Source organism: Parasteatoda tepidariorum, chromosome 3 (genome assembly GCF_043381705.1).
Source record: "Parasteatoda tepidariorum isolate YZ-2023 chromosome 3, CAS_Ptep_4.0, whole genome shotgun sequence".
NCBI lineage: Eukaryota > Metazoa > Arthropoda > Arachnida > Araneae > Theridiidae > Parasteatoda > Parasteatoda tepidariorum.
In genome coordinates this window covers 88,812,194-88,834,100 of record NC_092206.1, presented here as the reverse complement: position 1 = coordinate 88,834,100, position 21,907 = coordinate 88,812,194, and the positions used below count along the sequence as shown (strand labels likewise).

General features: G+C 28.7%; 1 protein-coding gene across 8 annotated transcripts in view; it reads right to left on the bottom strand.

Annotated features, from left to right (window-relative positions):
* The window catches only part of LOC107444977 (autophagy-related 17), a 56,463-nt gene extending 42,493 nt beyond the window's left edge, over nucleotides 1-13,970 (bottom strand). For 4 of the 8 annotated variants that reach the window (XM_071178943.1, XM_043049131.2, XM_043049136.2 and 1 more), the window contains exons 1-5: nucleotides 12,832-13,210; nucleotides 10,977-11,084; nucleotides 7,974-8,182; nucleotides 6,362-6,447; nucleotides 3,658-3,773 (exon numbers count right to left, since the gene is read on the bottom strand). In XM_071178943.1, the coding sequence (XP_071035044.1) occupies nucleotides 3,658-3,773; nucleotides 6,362-6,447; nucleotides 7,974-8,182; nucleotides 10,977-11,044 (479 nt within the window). In that variant the 5' untranslated portion in view covers nucleotides 11,045-11,084; nucleotides 12,832-13,210. Of the gene's footprint in view, nucleotides 1-3,657; nucleotides 3,774-6,361; nucleotides 6,448-7,973; nucleotides 8,183-10,976; nucleotides 11,085-12,831; nucleotides 13,218-13,592; nucleotides 13,673-13,938 lie in introns of those variants that run through there. The other 4 variants (XM_043049135.2, XM_071178944.1, XM_043049132.2 and 1 more) reach the window with 3 other exon arrangements.
* Between the last annotated feature and the right edge of the window lie 7,937 nt (nucleotides 13,971-21,907).

Sequence of the window (21,907 nt, the reverse complement as noted above, 5' to 3'; positions counted from 1 at the left end):
AGCTTTTTTATGTGTAAAAATCAGTCGGAACTGTCTTCGATATTTTAATGTTGGTGCGGTCTTTGAGCTGCATAAGAATACTAAGAGGTTTCGACCTCAGCTCGCTTCGTTCCCCAACCTCAAGAACCTTAATTACTCGCACATAAAAATGTTCTCACTAGCTAAATTTTTTTTAATAAAAATTATCTCGCGTTTCGAGGAAATTAAAAATAAGACCTAACTAGGACCCAATCTTCAACAACAAATTCAGAAAAGTTCAACTTCATGGGCCTACATCTGTGTGTATTTAAAAATAAAAGGCAAAAAATCTTTTTTTGATAAGCAAAATAATTTATTTAATCATTTCTGCTCTGAAGTTCGAAACAATACAAAGTACAAACATTCAGCTCGCAGATGAGAAATATGACTTTGCTTTTCTTTGTAACAGCATCAATAATTGTTTCAAACTCGATTGAGAATAGTTTTGATAGTAATTTAGTGAACAAATGAATATTTTGATTTGGACCACGTATGAAACAGTATTTTAAAGTATTTATATTATGAACAGTATTTATTTACAAATATTTTTAACTAATTTTTTTTCCTTTATAGTAGCCGTAACATCTGTTGTAAAGTTAAAAAAAAACAAAGATAAAAAGATAGATTTGCACTAAATGCTCGTAAATATTTTCTTTTCTCCCAGCTCGCCTTAGTTGCTGAGCTTACTTTACTTGCACAGTGAAACCTGTTAAGTTGACCATCTCTATAAGTTAATCACCTATCTAAGATTTTGATGATCAAGTGCAAAACTGGTAAAAACAATTTATTATCATTTTTATAAGATTTTATTCTCTTATAAAACCATCAAATTGTAGTTCCACTTCTGATCAGTTTACGATAGTTTCACTGTAGTAGCTTTAATAATTTTCTAAACTCCTTTTATAACACACAGCATATACATTACCGTGTTTATCATTTAAAGTAATTATCTTTCCTAGTTATTTCGCAATTACTATAAATGTTTCGAAAGGTTTAAAATGTTGACATTTTCGAATTCAAAAAATTGTCGTTATTCAGTTTTCCTGATCCCTAAGTGCATTATGTTTCAATTAACTTAGTCATTTTTATTCATAATTTCATTGTTATAGTTAATTATTATTTGAAATTTCATAGTATATATTTTTGTTTTAAAAACAAAATCCATCTTTTGCGTTTCATCGTCATCATTGGGTGGGTCTTGGCCTTCTATGAAATATTTCTTCATGTCGTTCTCCTTGAGGCCAATTCTGATTATCATTTGCGTTTGGTAATACGAATTTTATTTTAATATGATAACTATCCAAAACTTAATTTTTATTTGTTTCATTTATTTATTGCATATTTGGTAAAATGAGGTGAAAAATAATAACTGTAACCATAGCAATACATATTATAGCTTCCTTTAAAAAAAATAATTGCATCATTTGCAACGGGCAAATCTAAGCTCTAGAGAGATATAAAAATTTTCCTATTTTTCGTGCAACTGTGAATAGATCGTGATTTACAAAAGTGAAATGAATTCACTAAAAAGCATTTAACAGTACGATATTTTTTGGAAACTCATTGTCATTCACAACAACTATTTTCATTCATCAGGTAAAATGACTTTGGATTTAATTTTTCTGAGTTTCAAAGCGAGTAACGTGTTCTCCGGAAGATAAACGATTAATAATAGTTGGAGTTAAAAAACATTTTCCCCATCATACTCTCCGTGCATTTTTCCATATATATCTTTGCGATTTCCTGAGTCTACGATTTGAAACATAAACATGGAAAAATTATAGACTCGATCAGTAAAACATATCAAGAATCCAAAACTGAAGCAACAACGTTTTCAACAACAACAACAAAAATGTCCTTTTTAAAAATGGTAAAGAAGCTGCAAACTTTCAGAATCATTTTATAATGGGAAGGGAAAAAATTAAAATATATATATATATCTCAGTAAGGAAAAAAAGTAGCCCATATTTAAGATTTGTAGCGTTCGAAAAATAATAAGTAGCCCAAAAAGTAGCAAGTAGCGAAAATTCAATTTTCAGTAGCGGGGACTTTTAAAAGTAGCCCAATCCGCTACTTGTAGCCCAATCTGGCAACACTGCCACTATTACGAGCTCAACTGGTAGGTGAAATTAAATACTTGAAACCATCAAAGTTGTTGACCTCAGAATCTTAAATCAGAACTTAATAGTTTAAATATTCCCTTATAAACTATCTTATATAAATTACTACTTTTTATTGTATTTATACAATTATTTGATCTAACCTAATTCGAGTATAGGGATTTCAGATTTGAAATTAGCTTTGTTTCTAAAGCTATGCTTTTTTTTAATGACATTTTTAGCCTATTTTTTGACCAAATGTACAAGTTTAAAAAAATTCTATACATAAAAACGCTACATAAACAAGAAGTTGTGTAGATATTGCGCCAAACTTCTAGGGGAGTTAATATGCACATAATGAAGATTAAAATTGGATGGGAATACATGCCCGGCAATGTCCTGGTACGCCGCAAGGAAGACTTCTCAATTATGACCTGTTCAGAAGCACCCCAAGAAACAGTTATTGGAGAGAGTTTTATAATTATTTGGAGCAATAACTTTAATGAAGGTTTTTTTTTAAAGACTTATGATGGATATTGTATGGGAGAAATTTTCCAATTCATTGTCATGAAATAAGAGGCTTAACTGCTAAATGAAAATTAAATCAAAAGCGTAAAAATATAAAATCAGAACAAATTACCGTTTGTGCTACTATTGTTGGTTTTAATAGCAATAAAAAAAAATTTTATTGATGAATATTTGTTGTAAGTATTCTGATTGAATTGCAGCATCTCTAATCTTATCTTATTTAGTGGCTTGGAATCCACTTTAGTGTAAAATGATTGAATGCGTTGACGCCCAGTGGCTAAGTGGTAGCGCTTTGTGCTCTTGTGTCACAGGTCCATGGTTCAATCCTCGGGTCCTCAGTGGGTTGATAAAATGAGAACCAAGCAAGCTTGGGAACTAAACACTAGGGGTTCCGCGTTTGGCTGACCACCTAATCAGAACATCTGGTCTTGCACTCTAAAGCCCAAGGTCAAGAAAACTGAGATGGACCAACACCTCCTAGAAGAAAGAAGGCCTCAGCACGGATCAATTTAGTAGTCCGATGTCACGAAGTTAACTGCGCAGTAGATGAAAAATAAGAAAGATGTCATTACGTTCGGGGTACTAAGCTGCACAGTGGTTGGAAATACAAAATATGTCATTACGTTTGGACTACTAAAGGATATTTATGGCAACCCATGCTGAGACCTGCTTGTTTCTAGGAGGTGTTAGATGGACACAGTAGGTCATGGTCCTCTTTGGGCTGCCGCGCCACTGAGTTTCATTGTCGATTGAATGCAGTGTTTTATAAATTATTCAGTATTTATATAAAAATAAAAAATAACTGTGGAATAGCAATGCAAAATGGCTATGCAAAATTATTAGCTTAATAAATGATACTGATTATTGCTAAATAGGAAACATCCCAAATAACTTCAAGTTTAAATACATACAGTTACATAATTATAGATTTCTTAACTATTTCAATAATTTCAAGTAATATCATTCAACAAATTTTGAGATAAGAAGATTTTTAAAAATAAAAAGATCATACTCTTTAACGTCTTCTAAGTTTGCTATGACTGCTGCCCAGCCTTGTTGTTGAAGATGCTGACTGTGAACTAATTCCTCGCATTCTTCTCTTCCTTTACTAGCCGATTCAGCAAAACGCTATGAATTAATGAATTTGTTTTGTAAGTGAATCATACAATTTTTATTACTAAATCAATTCTCCTCACTCATCTTTCTCTCCTTAGCTTAAACCAAAATATGCCATTCACATAAAAACTGAACTTTGATGAGATTAGCGAAATAAAATAAAAAATCTTATATCATAAGCCTCATTCCTAACGGAAGACACTTTATAATGAAAGTAGATTAATACATGAAAGTAGAATTAATACAATTTTCTAATGAAAGCAGATTAATACAATTTCTTTTTTTAGTTTTAAAGATGCAAATTCCTTCGCAGCAAAATAACTTGGGCCCTCATTGGGTCAATATTCATGAATCTTGGCTCAATAAAGATTCAAAGGGCTGTTATTTTTCCGATATTGGCTCTATATCGAATTTTCCAATACACCCGATATTTTACAGCCACTTTACCAATATCTGTCTTGTCAGATTCACCCCATATTTTATATCCATTATTTAGCCAATATAAGTTCTATATAGACCATTCTAGGACTAATGTTTTATAATTTTATAACCGTCATTTCACCCAATTTTATGGGTTTACGACTACTAATATACAACTCCGTAGTCCTACAATTTTGAACCCAATCCAGAAGACAAGGGAACTCCTGGATCGAGTATTGGGAGAAATTTGCCTTCCTGGAGGACTTTTTGATGGAGCTAACCCACAATTGCATTGCATGGAGAGGAAGACCACGAGAACCTACCACAGTAAGGCTGACGGCAAAGGGGCTCTAACCCATGATACGTCTACCACTGAGGATATTTCACGTCAGCACTGTGGTCCGTGCAAGCCGGATGCGGAATTTGTATCGACAGGGATTCGAACTCGGTTCGCCTAATTGGAAGACGAACACTCGATCCCCTGAGCCATCGCTGCTATGGGACCAATGTTAAAAAAAAAAATTCTAGACATCCCAATATTGATCCCTCGGAGCATGTTCTTATAGGGCCCATGTTGAGTCAATTTTGTGCCCAACTTAGGCCAAGGTAAAATTGTTGCTACAGTTGATACAGATACTGAGGGACTATAATTATCAGGTATACTTAGAAACAGACATTTTAAGCTACTAAAGAATTGTAAACAAAAAATTTCTTATCAATAAAAAAATTCTTTAAGACAAAAATCTAATTAAATAAAATTGTTTTGTGTTATTGTAATGTAATTGTTTTGTTGTTATATATACTTCACATTATAGCCATTATTAATAGCCATGTACAATGTATAGCCATGTACAATTCATAAAAACTTATATAATATTGGATCTAAATATGTGACTGGAGCACAGCATTTTAAAAATATGTTTCTAAAGAAATTTAAAAAAAATGTTACTAATATTTCAGTATAAAATTATGTTTTAGAATCACATACTTATTTTTACAAAAATAAGAAGAAGTATTTGAAAATAAGTTTTAAAAAAAAGCTGAACTTTATTATACTCATTATTTTAACCTTCTTTATCAAAACTATTCTACACAAATTTGATTTTCATTAATAAAAATGAGAACAATATCAAATATAATCAGGAGAAACGTAGGTGTAAAGCATTTTCAGATATTTTTAATAAAATAACTTAAAATAATGAAAACCAAATTGGCTTAAGTTTCAAATATATCATTAAATTGATGCCTTCTGATTTCAAACTAATTTTCTATTTATTTTTACAAGTTTTTTTTCTTTCTTAAAGTGAAAAGTTAACAAACTGACAAAATTTTATCATTCTACTTAGCCATATTTATTATCTCCAAATTAATAAGATATTTAAAAAAAATTTGCCTTGATAGTTCAAACCAAAAAGTCGTACAAAGATTTATGATTTTTGTAAAAATTTTAATGCAACTAAACATTTTATTATTTTAACTTCCTAAGTGTTAAATTTCTTAAACTATGAAACATTTTATTTTTACAAAAAAAAAAAAGTATTATATAACAATTTATTGTATTATAACCACTGATTATTGATCAATGCAACCAACAACAAAAAATTGTTGTAGTCGTATTCTACATCCAAAATAAAGTATTAAATAAGTTAACAAATAACACTGATTTCAGAAGTGAATGTATAAAAAAAAATTTAAATATTGGATAACCAAGAAAAAAAAAATTTATCCAAAGGAACTTTTTACATTAATTTCTAAATACAAAATTACGCTGAGGTTTAGAAATTCTGATTCACTTTCCAAAACCAGATACATTAGTAGATATCTAAAAAAAGTACAATGATAAATTATATTAATTTAAATCAAATTATTTTGGGACAAAAATATTTTTTCCATTAGTTACTAAAATAAAGTGAACAGTGAAAACTTTTTTGCAACTAACAAATTATGTTCCTTATGTTGAATTTTACTTTTTACATTATAATTTAATAGGTAATTTATACTAAATATACTTATGTTTTACAGTACACAGATAAAAAAAGTCGGATATTGTCCAATATAAAGTAAAAAGCATGAGTTTCCGACAAAGGTCCCACATTCATTTAATTTTAAGACAATAACCATATCTTTTCGTTGTAAGTTTATTACCTAATTTATAACTGACAATTTAAAATTATCATTACCTGCGCTAATGCTATACTAACTGTAGCAGTTGCAATAGTGGGCTGCATATTTGCACAATCATTCACATCACTTTCTATGCTCGACTCTAAATATTGAAATAAAAGATAATAATAATTATTTAAAAACGCTTTATAAGTTTACAAAATAAAATTAGCTAATGAGATTTTCAAAAATGGAAAATATTTTCAGAGGCTTTATCATAAAAACTAATTATATTATTAACTAAAAATTATACATGATTAACAATTAATTTAATTACTGATAAAAAGGAAATTTTTTCAAATATCATTGTCCAGCTCAACATAATTGCTTATAAATTATTTTTCAAATAATTCCAAATATAATAAATAACATTTGAATAGTTCCTAAGAAATTGAATTATAAAACTGAGGCTTCCTTAAAATTCAATTCCTCAAAAACTATTCAACCAAGTTCACTCAAATTTTGTATTTTGACAAGTAAAACTACAGACCTTAAAATTATGTAAAAAATTGCGTACTTTGCATACTACACATTTNTCCAGTTCAACATAATTGCTGATAAATTATGCTTCAAGTAATTCCAAATATAATAAATAACATTTGAATAGTTCCTAAGAAATTGAAGTATAAAACTGGGGCTTCTTTAAAATTCAATTCCTCAAAAACTATTCAACCAAGTTCACTCAAATTTTGTATTTTGACAAGTAAAACTACAGACCTTAAAATTATGTAAAAAATTGCGTACTTTGCATACTACACATTTTTTAGACCATTATTAAATAAAATAATAAATAATAATAAACAAATAACAAATATTTACTAACAGTTATATTTTGCATGGAATTATCTTTGGATAAATGAATTTTATAATTTTGTGCAAAAATGTTTAAATTCATCAAAAAAGTTTGCAAGATATGGCGAAATACACAAAAACTTCAATTTACATTAAGAGATCCAAATTTAGGACCACTCTTCTAACCAAACTATTTCAGAGATTGCTATTTTGAGATTTAGAAATTTAAATCCGTTGAAAAAAATATATTTTTATTCAGTGAAAGTACGCTTTTGTGTCTGATTTCGTAACGTAAAATACTGTTTCCACTAATTAATTAGCATACTTGAAATCACCCCCTCAAACCTTTAAAATTGAGTCCTAAAACCTGAAAGTAAGATTATTAGATCAAAAGTTATTCAGGGTGGTCCCTTTTTAACTTTGTGCACTGTACATCTAGAGTTATAGCACAAAATGTGTTACGCTGATGAACTTGCTTAAGATTTGCACTAATCACATTCAAGAAAATAGTTGCATTTGTACCTTGTTTCTTAATTAAACAAACATAAAAATAGTTGCCATCAATCATTACAAAACAAAATATTTTTTGTATTGCACAACTCACAAAATTATTTTTTTCAAAAAAGAGCAATACGCTAGAACTTACGGGGGGGGGGATAGTAACTATATTAGTTTCTTTACTTGTAAACAGGCTTATTTATAACCTAAACATCCTATAACATCCTATTTTATTTAACAATAGAAAAGATAGAAATAAGACATAACCTATTAAAGTAAATTGACTTATTATTAAAAAATATAGATATTGAAAATAAGTATTCAAAGAATGTTAATTACCAGCAGATGTATTTAAATGGGATGAATATGGTTCCATTTCAGTCACACACTTGCTGAATAAGAATATGGGATTGGTGTCAGTCCCAGCACCTTTATAATGTCCGACAATATTATCCGGCATTAGTTCTTCCCCTCCACTGCACAGTAGAACTTGTTTTTCTTGAGGAATTTTTGCACGTCTTGCTATCTCATTTTTTAACTCAAGTACTCTGAAAATGTTAGTCTTGCTTCAAATAACTAAGTTACAATAAACGAAGAGAGACAACATCCTTTTTTTTAACAAAAATATGCTAATACTAATAAGTAAGGCTCACACCAGTAGGGTAACATGGCGACTATTGTCGAAAAATTTTCTACAAATGAAGCTTAAATCATACACATGACAAATTTTTCGTCTGGAAATATGTTTAAAATTTACAAAATAGTAACGAAAATAAGTTTCTTGCATTGAATTCAATACATTTAAAAAAATTTGTTAAACTAATTTCATTGTTCTATGAGTGAAATGGAATTCAAATGTGTGCTATTCAAATGAAATAACAGAAAATGTCTGGTACAATAAATTTTAAATTTAAATAAAATTTTACATGTCATGCTATGTTCCACATTGTACTGACGGTAAAATTTTCCATCAATAAAATAATATTTTTTGTTCTATTAGAATTGACTTTATTGAAAATTTTATTATTTTTAGATAATTAATAGTTTTTTTTTTCCATTTATATATATATATTTGGTTTCAGCATTTTAATCTTTATGTTAAATCTATTTACTGATATTATTTTAGCTTTAGCTTTAATTTTAATAACTACTAATCTTCAATCATTATAGGCTAAGGAACAAAATTAGTTTTAAGGTGTTGCAGATGACAATTAATAATTTTTGATGTGTACCATAACATGAATTATGTAATTCTAAAGTTGATTTTCTTGAAGTTTCTCAACCATATTAATTTTTTGGACCACCTTGGGCTGAATAAGGTGGTCTTATTAAACCACTACATTTTCATTGCTGGTGTGAACCCTACTAATAAGAATTAAAAATACAAAAAAATATACAAAATGATGAAACAAAATTAGTATTTATAAGTAAGGGTGCACAACCTTCCTGAATAAAGAGCAACTTGTACAGCGGGTTGGCCCATGAAAGGTCACATGTCTAAGGATTTAGACATGTTGACAGCAATTATGATATTTATAATATAAGCTCCAGTACTTTAGACACAATTCTTTAGTCGACTTATTAATGTATTTGCATAAAATTAAACTGTTCTAAATATTAAAATTCCTTAAAAACTGAAGAATACCAAACTGATATTTAAAAAAAAAAAATAATACCTTCTGATGAAAATTAGATTTATTGAAAAAAAATAAGTTATGTTCATCCGATATATCATATAAAACAACAAAATATATTTTGCCATTTTTAAAATTATAAAAGATAAAAGATTTTAAAAAATAAATTCCTGATTTATTTATTGCAGACTATTTTCGTGAATTACTGATAGATTTTTATTTCCTTTTTATTAAATTGCAAAAGTTAATGAAACACTATAAGCCAATTTTTTTATTAAGTAATAAATTTTCAAACCAGTTTTATTATATTCTTATTAGCTTTAATTATATTTAGGAAATTTAACTAATTATAATCTAAAGAACATAATCTGATTTCAAAGTTTAAAAAATTTGATCAATTGAAAGAAATGTGAATGTTTTTTTAAGTTAATTATAATTTCTTTTATTTTTTATTTTCTTTTAAAGAAATGTGATATTATTATTTTTTTTCTTTTGAGAATTGTTCATTTCAGTAATTTAAATAAATTATTGAATTAGTGTGTAAAAATTTCTGGCGCGCACACGTAAAATTTATTTTTTACGAAACACAAAAGGAAAAAATATTAAAATTTTTTTAATGCAGTAAAATCTCTAATGAATGACCACTCTCTATTCCACAGTAAAATGGTTCAGGATGAGTTGTTCTTAAAAGGTTGGCTCCATTGACTTTTCAAGAGCGACCACTCTCTGTTCCACACTAAAATGGTCATTAATAGAAGTTGGTCATTCTTTGGGGTTACCTCCATTCACTTCAAAATTTTATCAAAGGTGCATGACTTTTCGCAAACAATTTTAATTTTAGACAGTGTCATTTCCTTGGAGCGGAAAAGCCTCGTATTGACGTCATGAAAACTGGATGGATGAATAAAATTTAGCGTCAATAAAAATGATCCCTACTGATATAATTTTGATTAAAAACAAATTTACCAATTCTGAATAAAAAGAACTATTTTAAATAGATCAACAATTTTTTGTTTCAGTTTGCATTTAATTTCATACGATAAAAATTAATTAGCTTCAAAAAATGAGAAAAGGTTTGTTTGTTTAAGATGCCTAGTTTTTTCTAAAATAACTTTTTTTCTCCAATTTAAATTTGAACTCTAAAAATAAATCATTGATAACATAGTCTTTAATGCACTCTGACTGAAATATGAGATTGTAGATCTCATTCAGACATAGTCAAAAAGAGCTCTCTAAATAAGAACCTCACATAAATATTTTGAATACATTTTATTCTACTTTGTTTTACATTTCTAATATTTTTTATATACGGTGAAACATGCCAAGTTGACCACCCTTGTAAGTTGGGCACCTACATAAGTTGACCTCAATTATCAAGAACGGAATTTTTCCTATATAATATAAAGCAGCAAAACCTTTGTAACTTGACCACCTGTCTNTTCCCTGTCGCTTGAAGGTTTTAATGGTGTGTCCTCAAGGTTTATTTCAACACAAAGTCTATGGAAAAAATTTTGTGACCCCCAAAAGTGACCATAAATAGAGAAGGTCTCTACGTAGAAGTGGTTTTTCCTGGAGGATTCCCTGAATTTTAAGCAACATTTTCGGGGAATTTTTGCAGGTACTTTCTTGGAGAATTATCATATCCTTCCATTGAACAAACATATAATGTAAACATATAAGAATATGAAGAAAAAAACAAAATTTTTACTTTTTTACTGCAAGACTCATCTCAAACTGCATCATTCTTCCAGAGCTTACAATGAAAACGTACAACATCTTGACAGTTGAGGTAAAATACTTTTATAAATTAAATAACCTAAAAAACAATTATACAATAAATAAAAGAGACTAACATGAAAAATTACACTCTAAGCATTATCAATCACCTGCTAAAAGTGAGTCACATAAAATGTCATTTGCAATAATGAACAAATATTTAAGGCTGCAGAATAAGTTGCATCGTTGAAAATGCAGTCAATACAGCAGCACGTGGAAATAATTTGAAATCAAACAACATTTTTCATCTATTTAGATTAATAAGGATAACTAAGTCACACACTTTGCCTTTACAACACCATTGTTTCTAGAAACCATACTTTGATTTAATATTACTAAAATATGCTTTGATTACTTTTTATGTTAAGACATTCTTTTATAGTTCCGGTTGTCAGAAGCTTTTTCCTACTACATCTGTTAACATTCTAAAAATTATTCATATTTTTTATTAAGTAATGTAAAATAGTGAAGAGTAGGTGACTAGTGACTCTAGCAGGATTAGCAAGTTTTTGAAAATTGATGGTCTTATCTGGTTTTAACCACGGTTTAGACCATCATGTCAAAATACCCTTTTTGACACAGTTTTTAACAATTGTCAAAAACCTAAAATTTTAGGGTAAAGAGAATTATTAGCTATTTTAAAAATGAAGTATTTATAAATAAACATACATATAAAATTACAAGTGATCAATCATGTTCTTCAATTATTTTGACATTAGGCAAACTCTCTTTCTGTTTCGACAATTACTGCAAAAAATCAATTTTTGTTGTAGAAAATGTTAAATATTTATGAATAAAAAGGCGTCAAATTGCAATTTATCAATTATTTTGTTTAACTATAGAAAATAAAAAATCAACTTATAAAAGAGTTATATTATATTAATAAAAAAATATGAAGGGCATTTCGAAATAAAATAACTCTTGCATGTAAGAGATCCTGAATAATAAAACAATCCTAAGACATATTTTTCAAATTATGTAAATATAAACATTTCATAATATAAAAAATGCAATATCAAAAAATTTTACAAAAGTATGCATCATTTTCTGCAGCAAGTAAAAACATCAGAGTAATGAAAGAAAATTTAAATAAATTTCTCAACTTACAATATGAGCAAACAAATATAAAACAAAATAACAACTGCAACTTAAAATTTTAACAAAATTAGCAAATGTTTAAAACTATCTCTTTTTTAATATTCAAATTGAAAACAATTTAAAAGAAAATCATTTTACAGAATAATAATAAAATTATGGATATAAATTTGAATAATATTCTATATTATGGTCACTTTGTAACAAAAATATTTCACAACAATAACATTAAAAACAGTTATTGTTTACATTTAAAACTTACAAGCAGTTATTTAAATTTTTAACTTTTAATGACAGAATGCTTTAATGAGTTTAAAGCTTAAGATCAATATAAAAAACAAACTGAGTAGGTAATAGTAAATAAAAGATACTTCAAAGAATATCTAAAAAAAAGTTAAATGGGAATCTTAAAACGTATTTTTAGAATGTTGGTTTTTAAACATTATATAGTATAATTTTCGATTTTTAAACATTTATTTTACTTCATCATATTAGATTTTGTCCTTGTATTCTTCAGTGTTTCCCAGCTGCAGTATACTTAATAAAAACACATAAACAAATATTGGCCCTTAATCTTTAGAAAAGTTAAACAAAAACTTTTGTGTTTTCGCATTACATTAAGCTTTGTTAGATAATACGTCTCTATTGTTTTTATATTAATTACGTTTTATTAAAAAATATCCAAAACATACCAAGCACACTTCCTTTTAATTACATTTAGTCAGACAGGGATCTTCCCGAATTCAATTTAAGATACGCAAATTTCAAAACCACTGTTCGAATTATCATAGCTGCTGTTCCTTAGTAACTATGAATAACAGCAAATGTGAAACACAAAGGAGAAGACATTGAACTTTTTGATCAGGTGAATATTCGAATTATGAAAAATTATATCTATAATTCGTCTTTTAACTTGTAAAAATGCTGAGAAATAGTAATAAGCAATGTTTTATAATTTCATTAATGCTCATCGACCTCCAGGATTCCTTATAAACTTCAACTCATCGATCAGCTGACGCCATTTTGTATGTTTACGAAACTTAACTACCCAAACATTGACGAAACTCTGCGCAGAAGCAGGATTTTCAAGGTTTTGTTTTGTTTATGCAAGAATAAAATATAAAGAAACAACAAAATTTAGCGCGACTTTCAAACTAAGCTGGTTTTATTTAATTTTTTGCATATCTGGAAATTACATAACAGAAGAAAAAACATTTATGTCAGTTCAGATTGAATGTAGATAACGAGTATTATACAAAATAGATGAAATTGCTATAAAAACTAAATTTTAGTCGGCCTAACGCTAGATGCAAATAATAGAAGATTTGCATCTTCGCTAAAATTTGTAAAGCGTAACAAATCTTAAAAGCGTTAAAAATGGAGTGCATAAAAGTTATTTTTTCTTTGGTCACAATAAAGTACACCAATTTTCAGAATTACAGAACATAATTACTTCCATAAAATTCTTTTGCAATATTATATTTAATTTCCTTAAGCAATAGTTAATATTTGGGTTCGTTTTTGTTTATTTCTGCCTTGCTGTGAAACCTAAAGTACAGTCATCGTTACAAAAAGGTAGTAGTACTTTATTTACGTATAAAGTAAATAAATTACGCTATGTACAATGGGCTATTAGCGATGGACTAGAACATTAGACTAGACTAGAAACATTCTATCACAATTTTGATCCTCTGCAAAGGGGGGTGAAAGGCACACTCCCACTTCGGTAGCCCGAGTATCGACGTGCCAAGTCGAGCACTTTACAGTAGAACAATTTAAAGAGGACCGATACCGCATACCCTCGGTCTTTCGCAAGTTGATCAAAAATGGCTATCCACTTTCTCACTGATCGTAACTAGTGATGCTTGACTTCGGTGATCTACTGGGAGCCATATCTTACAATCGGGGACCGAAATAAAATGGAATTTCACGAGATGACATAATCAACTCCTTAACATAATGGGTAAAATCCAAAATCCCGAAAGCGATAAACTTTGAAGGAGCATTCTCACTCAATACGATTCACGCATGCGTGAGCAGTTCGTCTTAGTTTCTAAACGCTTGCACGGGCCTCTAGAGCTATCACATGCAGTGTAAATGATCTTTAATTTAATTTAATTTTTTTGTTTTATTTAAGCAAATTCAATTTCTATGAATGTGTTAGTTGGTTCTCTAAATAGCAGAGCATACATCAACCAACAGGAGAACTTATGGTACGGAGAATTCTTAACTAAACAGGGAAAGAGAAAAAAAAATAGCGGTCATTTTTCTTTTGCTTACTGCACTGTACCATCCAGGTTACCATTGGTACCCGTCACGGATTCAAAAAAATAATAATAATAAGTGTATGCAGGCATTCCCCCTTTCCGCTAAAAAAAATAAGGCATTGAAGCCGTGGAAATTCAAAACTCACTTCTGATGATTCTACAAGAAATTGTTACGACAAAATCATTCTGATTTTACGAAAAATTGTACAGTGCGCCATTAAAAAAATAAGAAAAACGGACTTTTCTAGGTAACTTTTGATCTAATCTAATGTCTAACTAATAATCTTCACGTTCTTGGACTCAATCTTAATGGTTCAAGGAGGTGACCTCAAACATGCTAACTAATTAATGCAGACGATATTTTAAGTTACGAAATCAGACACAAAAACGTACTTTCTTTGATTAAACATACCTTTTTTTTCGACGGATTCGAATTTTTCTCCCAAAATATAGGGAGTAACAGCAATCTGAGAAATAATGTCTTCATATTTTGGTCATGAGAGGGATCCAAAAGTTTGAACCCCTGAAGTAATTTTTTTTTTGTATCTTGCTATACCTTGAGAAATGTTTAACCGAATTAAAAAATCTTTGCATACAATTATAAAATTTGTTTATCCAAAGATGAATCCATACAATAACAAAAAAAATTTTAGTAAATATTTGTTATTCTATTTAGTAATAGTCGAAAAAAATTTAATTGTAAGGTATATAAATTTTTACATAATTTTAAAGTATCTAATTTTGCATTGCAAAATACAAAATTTGAGCGAAATCGGGTGAATATTTCCTGAAAAATTGAATTTTAAAAAAGTCTTAATTTAAAATTCGATTTTTAATTTGAAATATTATTTTGTATTTTGCCATTTAAAAGTACATACTTTAAAATTGTGTAAAAATTTATGTACCTCAGAATTCAAAAGTTTTATGACTGTTTTTAAATGAAATAATAAAAAATAGAAAATATTTACTAAAATTTATTTTCTGCATGGATAAGCTAATTTTATAATTGTGTGAAAAAATGTTCAAGTTGCTAATAGTTCTCGAGATATGGCGAAATACGCAAAAATTAAAATTAACATTAGGGGGTCCAAACTGTGGGGATCAGAAATCCGAATCCACCGAGAAAGAAAAAAAAAAAGGAAGTTTGTTCAGAGAAAGTACGTTTTTGTGTCTGATTTCGTAACTTAAAATATTCTCTGCATTAATTAATTAGCATATTTTCGGTCACCCCCTCGAACCATTAATTTGGAGTCTTCGAACGTGAAGCTCATGAGATCAAAAATTATTCAGGGTGATCACTTTTTTTCTTTTTGGTGCACTGTATACACTTCTTTGTTGTATAAACAATATTATTAAGATACACATTTCGTGATCATTTAGAAAAGTCGCACATGAACATTTATGTAGGGGTGAATCGAATTGCTTATAATATTCCATATTTATGGTCTTCCCTTCCGACAATTCTAAATACTAAATAGTTTAAGGTAGTGTTTCCTAAAGTGTGGTACGCGTACCCCCAGGGATACCGGAAGAGTTTAGCGGGGGTACGAGTTCTTATGCGAAATATCTTGGAACAAACGAAAATTTCAAAATTTTTTGTTTATAAACAAAGATAGCCAAGAAAACTTCCGATTATGTATTTTTCTATTATCTATTTTTTGCAGAGTTAACAGGTAATAATTAGTGGTGTAAACAGCCAGTTGTGATTTTTAACTTTCGTGCAGTTTTTTTTTTTTAATCACACAAAAGCAATATCATACTTTTCACTGATGGAAATAAACTTATTAACAAAACTTGTGCCAAAAAAAAAATAATAATAAATAGATAAATAAAATAAACATATTTTTAAAAAATTACATTCATTTCTTTATTAGTGGTACACAGCGTTACGAAAAATTTAGATAGGGTACACAAAAGTCATAAGTTTGAGAAACACTGGTTTAAGACATTGAAAATAAGCTATTTCTTCTCTTTTTGTAACTTTTATTTATAAATCTGAATGTTCGGCTCACAGAACTTTAAATTTGTTTTCGACATCTCAATTCTGCTCACTAGTTGAAGGAAAACTATTGAGAAATGTATAACAAATTTTATGCATGTCTAATTAGAAAAATATATATATCTATTACATATTTTTTTACAAAAAAATAATTATAAATAGTTAATTCTTGGCTTCTTTTTAAGATTTCATTTCATTACTGTAGCTGAACAGCCGACCCAATTTTTGGGGTTTACGACTGCTTATGTTCAACTCCGTAGCCTTGTAATTTTGAACTCATTCCAGAAGACAAGGAAACTCCTGGATCAAGTAATGAGAGAAATATGCCTTCGTGGACGGTTTTTCGAGGGAACTAACCCGCATTTGCGTTATATGAATAGGAAAACCACGAAATCTTCCCACGGTTAGCCTGACGGAAAGGGGACTCTAACCCATGAATCATGATCCGTCTATCACTGAGGATATTTTACGTCAGCACTGTGGTCGGTGCAAGCCAGATGAGGAATTCGTATCGACCAGCCATCGCTGGGATTCGAACCCGGGTCACCTTATTGCTCTATCCCCAGAGCCATCGCGGCTCTTCTTTTTGAGATTGAAAATTTTCTGCGCACCAAGATATATTGTTTATGTTATAGCTAATACCTGGCTTCTTTTTTGCAAGCTAAAAAATTTTCTGTACACTAACATCCGTTACCTGTAAAGTTATAGACCATTGGTCATTTCCGAAACATGAAGCGAACGCTTTAGAACATTTGCGAAAACTAAGCTTTAAAATACTTAAAAACACCAGAAGAAATTATTTAGAAATCAAATTTTTTCATTTAATTATTTGGTAGAATACGATTATATTTGGTAACTTATAAATAGAATTTACAATTTTTCTTTTATTCTAACTTGAATATACATTAGGAATAACATTGAAATATTAGATGAATATTTCCATTCTCAAAAAGTTAACTTAACATTTTCTTTCACTGAGCTCTTTAGCTAAACAAAAAATTTAATAAAGCAAACCAAGTAAAAATTTAGCATGATAAATTATAACTCAGTTGCTTTACACTCTACACCTTTTGCAGACAAGTCATTCTTATTTTGCTATACGTCCTTCTATTTGACAAAGGTTTATAAACCTAAATTGAGCACACAAGCCTGCAAATGTATGCAATTCCAATAAACCATACAAGTCATTTAAATGAGTTGATTTAAAATAGTCTTCTCTGTGCCCCCCCTCTTTTTATGAAATAATTGAATGAAACTTGAAAGAAAGAAAGAAAAAATTAATATTATTATATATATATACATATGTTTTGCATTTATTTACCTTAACTGCAGTAAGATTATATATGGCAAGAAAAAAGGAAACTAATATTTAAGTTTTAGAAACTAGCCATCAGTCAATTTCAAAATTTTGAGAGTTAGGAGATAAAAGAAATTTTACAAATTTTCGCTGTAAACTTTGTTTCAATCAAAGCTTAACTTAAATCTATCGAATTTAGAATTTGCATTTTGAGAATAACAGAAAAAAATAAAAAATGCTTATTAATTTAATGTTTCTCAGGTCATTTTAAATCTACGATACACTTTTTAAAATTGAATTATTATTTATTTAAAATAAGTACTTTGTAGTTCTGTGGCCGGAATAGCCCCGATTGGTAGGACCTTGGACTCTGGTTCGAATCCCAGTGTATTAAATGGTGACTGGGGCATGCTAAATCTGTCGGGATCACAAAGTAAATTTGTTCATAGGTATTATTTTCTGATTACAAAAACAATGCATCAGTTACAAAATTACTACTGGATATTTTAAACAAAAGAGACACTAATTCCAAACAATGAGAAACAGGTACCTGGAATTTAACTCAATAAATATTTAAAAGGATAAACAAACGAACTTGAATTAATTCAAAATTATTAAAATCAAGCTTACTTGGCATTATAATTAACTTTTCTGGTGATATAGCTGTTCAGTCTTACTTTTGATTAAAATTAACTTTCATAGAAATTGTTATTAAACTAACTTTAATAATCATTTCCATGACCTGATCCCCTGCATTGCATACATTTTAAAGCTCAAAACATTTGGCAATATTATATCATTCATTTAAATAAGCTTAATAATATTAGACATATGCATCAGTCTATAGATATAGCGAGCTACCGACTATTTGGTCTAACGTGACAGATGGGTAGGCCAGATAACTATATAAAAAAAAAAGGATAAGGTAGGAAATTCATTTAAGTAACATTAGAGCAGCACAATAGGCGACGGCATGGGAGGATGAACCTAAGACACGCCACCACAATTTTGATCCTCTGCAGAAGGTACGGCTCCTCTGTTTTGGTAGCCTAACAACCTGTGCACGAAGTCCAGCACTTTACCGTAGAACACTTCAATGAGGACCAATACCAGACACTTTCGGTCCCGATGCAGGCTGATCAAAGTAGTCAAATACCCGCTTACTAACCACAGCCAATGATGCTTCGCTTCAGTGTTCTACTGGGAATTACTACCTCCTCCCATGTAATTAAAAACACATGTTACTCATTTTAAAATATTTAACATGTAATGATGTATAACCATGGGTGCAAGTTTGAAAAAAGGCCAAGACTGAAAATTTTTTAACTGAAATACCTAACATACACAATACCCCCTCGACATATGCAAACTGTCTAAGAAAGCTTTACCATAATACATCAAGTTTAAATACTGTACAAAAAATATTTATTCATCTGTCTTTTGATAAAATAACAACAGGACATAAGAAAGTAGACCAATAACGTAGACCTAAAAAATATTTTTATGGACAGAAAAAAGAAATAATTCCGATTTCCGTCTTCGAGTCAGTCTTGTTTCCGTCTTACTTCCGTCCGCGGACATTTTCGAAAGACGGAAATCCGTCCTGGGGACGGAAGACTTGCACCCATGTGTATAACTCGTGTAAATGCAAAAATAATTGCTACTTTGAAATTTATGACAAAGAACGAGTCGAGCTAAATTTTGCATACAACACTCATATATTTGGGAATTGGCAGCAAACCAATTTTTCATTTTTTTTCTCCTACAACGATTTTTTCAAATGGCCAATTTCAACTTCAATCATTTTTACTTGGTGGGATAGTACATAGAACAGATAGTCACGAGCCAGACACTAGGGGGGGGGGGGCCTACTGTATAAGAAAGCAGTGATATATGTTTTTTATCAGCAAAGTACGAGTTAATCATGTTGAAAGTGAAAATAAAACAGTCAGAAAGCAGGCTTCAAAATAAATTTACTTAGCACTAAATTAAAGCTTTTGTTTCTTCTTTTTGTTTTTTTACATTGAGAAATATATTCACAGTAAATGCTGATTTAAAAATATCTATATACATACCATAATAAGAATCTCATTTTAAAATGGAAAACATGACTGCTCATTTAAACAATGATAGCAATAAATAAAATATTTATGTTTGATATCTTACAGAAAAACAGCATTCAGAAACAACTGAATAGGAATAAACATCCAGTCAACGATTAATAAATTTAAAATTTTAAGGCATGTACAGAAAGTCTAAATTCAAACAACCATATATATATTTTAGATGATACTTAATCTTTACTATATAAGAAATCAAATATTTTAACATCATAATTTAATTAAGTCATTTCAAATCAGGTAACAAGCAATACATTTTTAGTTGAATTTTTTTAAATTTTAAGGGTACACCACAACAAAAATTGCTACATAATACCATCGATTACCAATTTATAATGTTATCTTCAATATCGTGTGTTCTAATTTTTTTTTTAAAAATGTATAGACAAAGTTTTTTTAATATAAATTGTTTTAAAGTAGTATAATATTAGGACCTGTGTAGTTATGATTTTTTTTTATAAGAGATCGCTTTATAGAAATATGTAGTGAAATAATTACACTTCACAATAAATAATTTGAAATATTAAACTCTGACTTTTGCATACATAGAATGTTCTTTGGTCCCACAAAGAAATATCAAAAAGTTTTGGATCAAAGCTAGTAGGTAAAAAATATAATAAAAAAGAGGATATAATTTTTTATTGGATTGTTATTTGCTCAGAGAAAACTTAAGAGTTTCTCTATGGCACTAATTTAAACTAGTGATTGGACAACCAGTTTGGTTTTATTTATTATTTTAAATCTACTACATGCTTGGACTTAGGTTTTTTGTTAATTAAAGAATATAAATTAAATATGAAAAAAATAAATAGAAAGCAAATAAAATAAAAATTTCTTAGCATCTATATTATATTATTATAATTTAATAAATATTTTATTTTCTTCATATTTTTTTCATGCAGAATGTTTTCTTGTGTACATATACGAGTGTGCGTGTGCTATATATACATGCTATACACACACTTATATAATATTTAATATGAAAACAATTCCCAAGGTTTTTTTAAATAGATATGTTTTAAAGGAATACATCGTAAGAAAATAAGTTTTATGTTATTCATTTAAGCTTAAAATTAAAATATAAAAAAACTGTTTAAAAAAGAATAAGACGTATAGATTTTATAATTTTTGACGTGGTGTCCCTTTAAACAACAATAAACAAATTAAAAGTTTTGATTATTGTCACAGAAACGTTACAATGTAAAAAGATTGAAAGAAATTTAGACAATTGTTGAAGAGAAGAAATATTTTAGATGGACAATGGAATAAATAACTTTCAACAGCAACAAAACATAAATATTTCAACATTTTAAAATCTGTAGAAAATCAACTTAAAATTTATAAGTAATTATAAACATTCAAGCAACAACAAAAGTACTTCAGCTACATAACTACAAGTACAGATCCAAAATTGCCCATAAGTCTAATCTTTTCTTCACTTTGTGCAATATTACTGATCTTGATACTGTTCGAAAATATATATAAAAAAAAGTTTTGTTCAAAACAAAAATTGAAAATGTGTGTCAGTGGCCCAATTTAAATCTAAACGTGAGATGACAGTAATGCAAAAGTGACTGTACAAAAACAACAACAATGTATAAGTAAATAAGAAGAAAAAATGAGATAGTAAGTATAAAAAATAAATACAAGAGTATCACAAACACTTTCCATAGTTAAAAGCATAATCATTAAGTAACACTGAACAGTCAGGTAAAACTTATTTTAAGTTTAACATTATTGATTAAAAAACAATCCACGAAAACTGAAGTTAAATGTAAAACAGAATCAAAGAGCACACACATACTAGAAACTATTTAAAATCAAATAATTGTAGCAAGAAAAAAAAACTTGTTACAAAAATAATCAATATTACTGGATTTTCAATTCTTTCATAAGAAAGCTTTATAATTTTATACCCAGAATGGGGCTTACTTTTTTTTAAAATAAAAATTAACATCAAAAATTTTAATGAAATAAATATATATAATTAACAAATTAAATAGATAGCTTATTCCCTTCTTTATTCTAATTAACGAAACAAATAGCAACAAAAAACATAAGTATTTCTTCTTTCCTGATGATGCA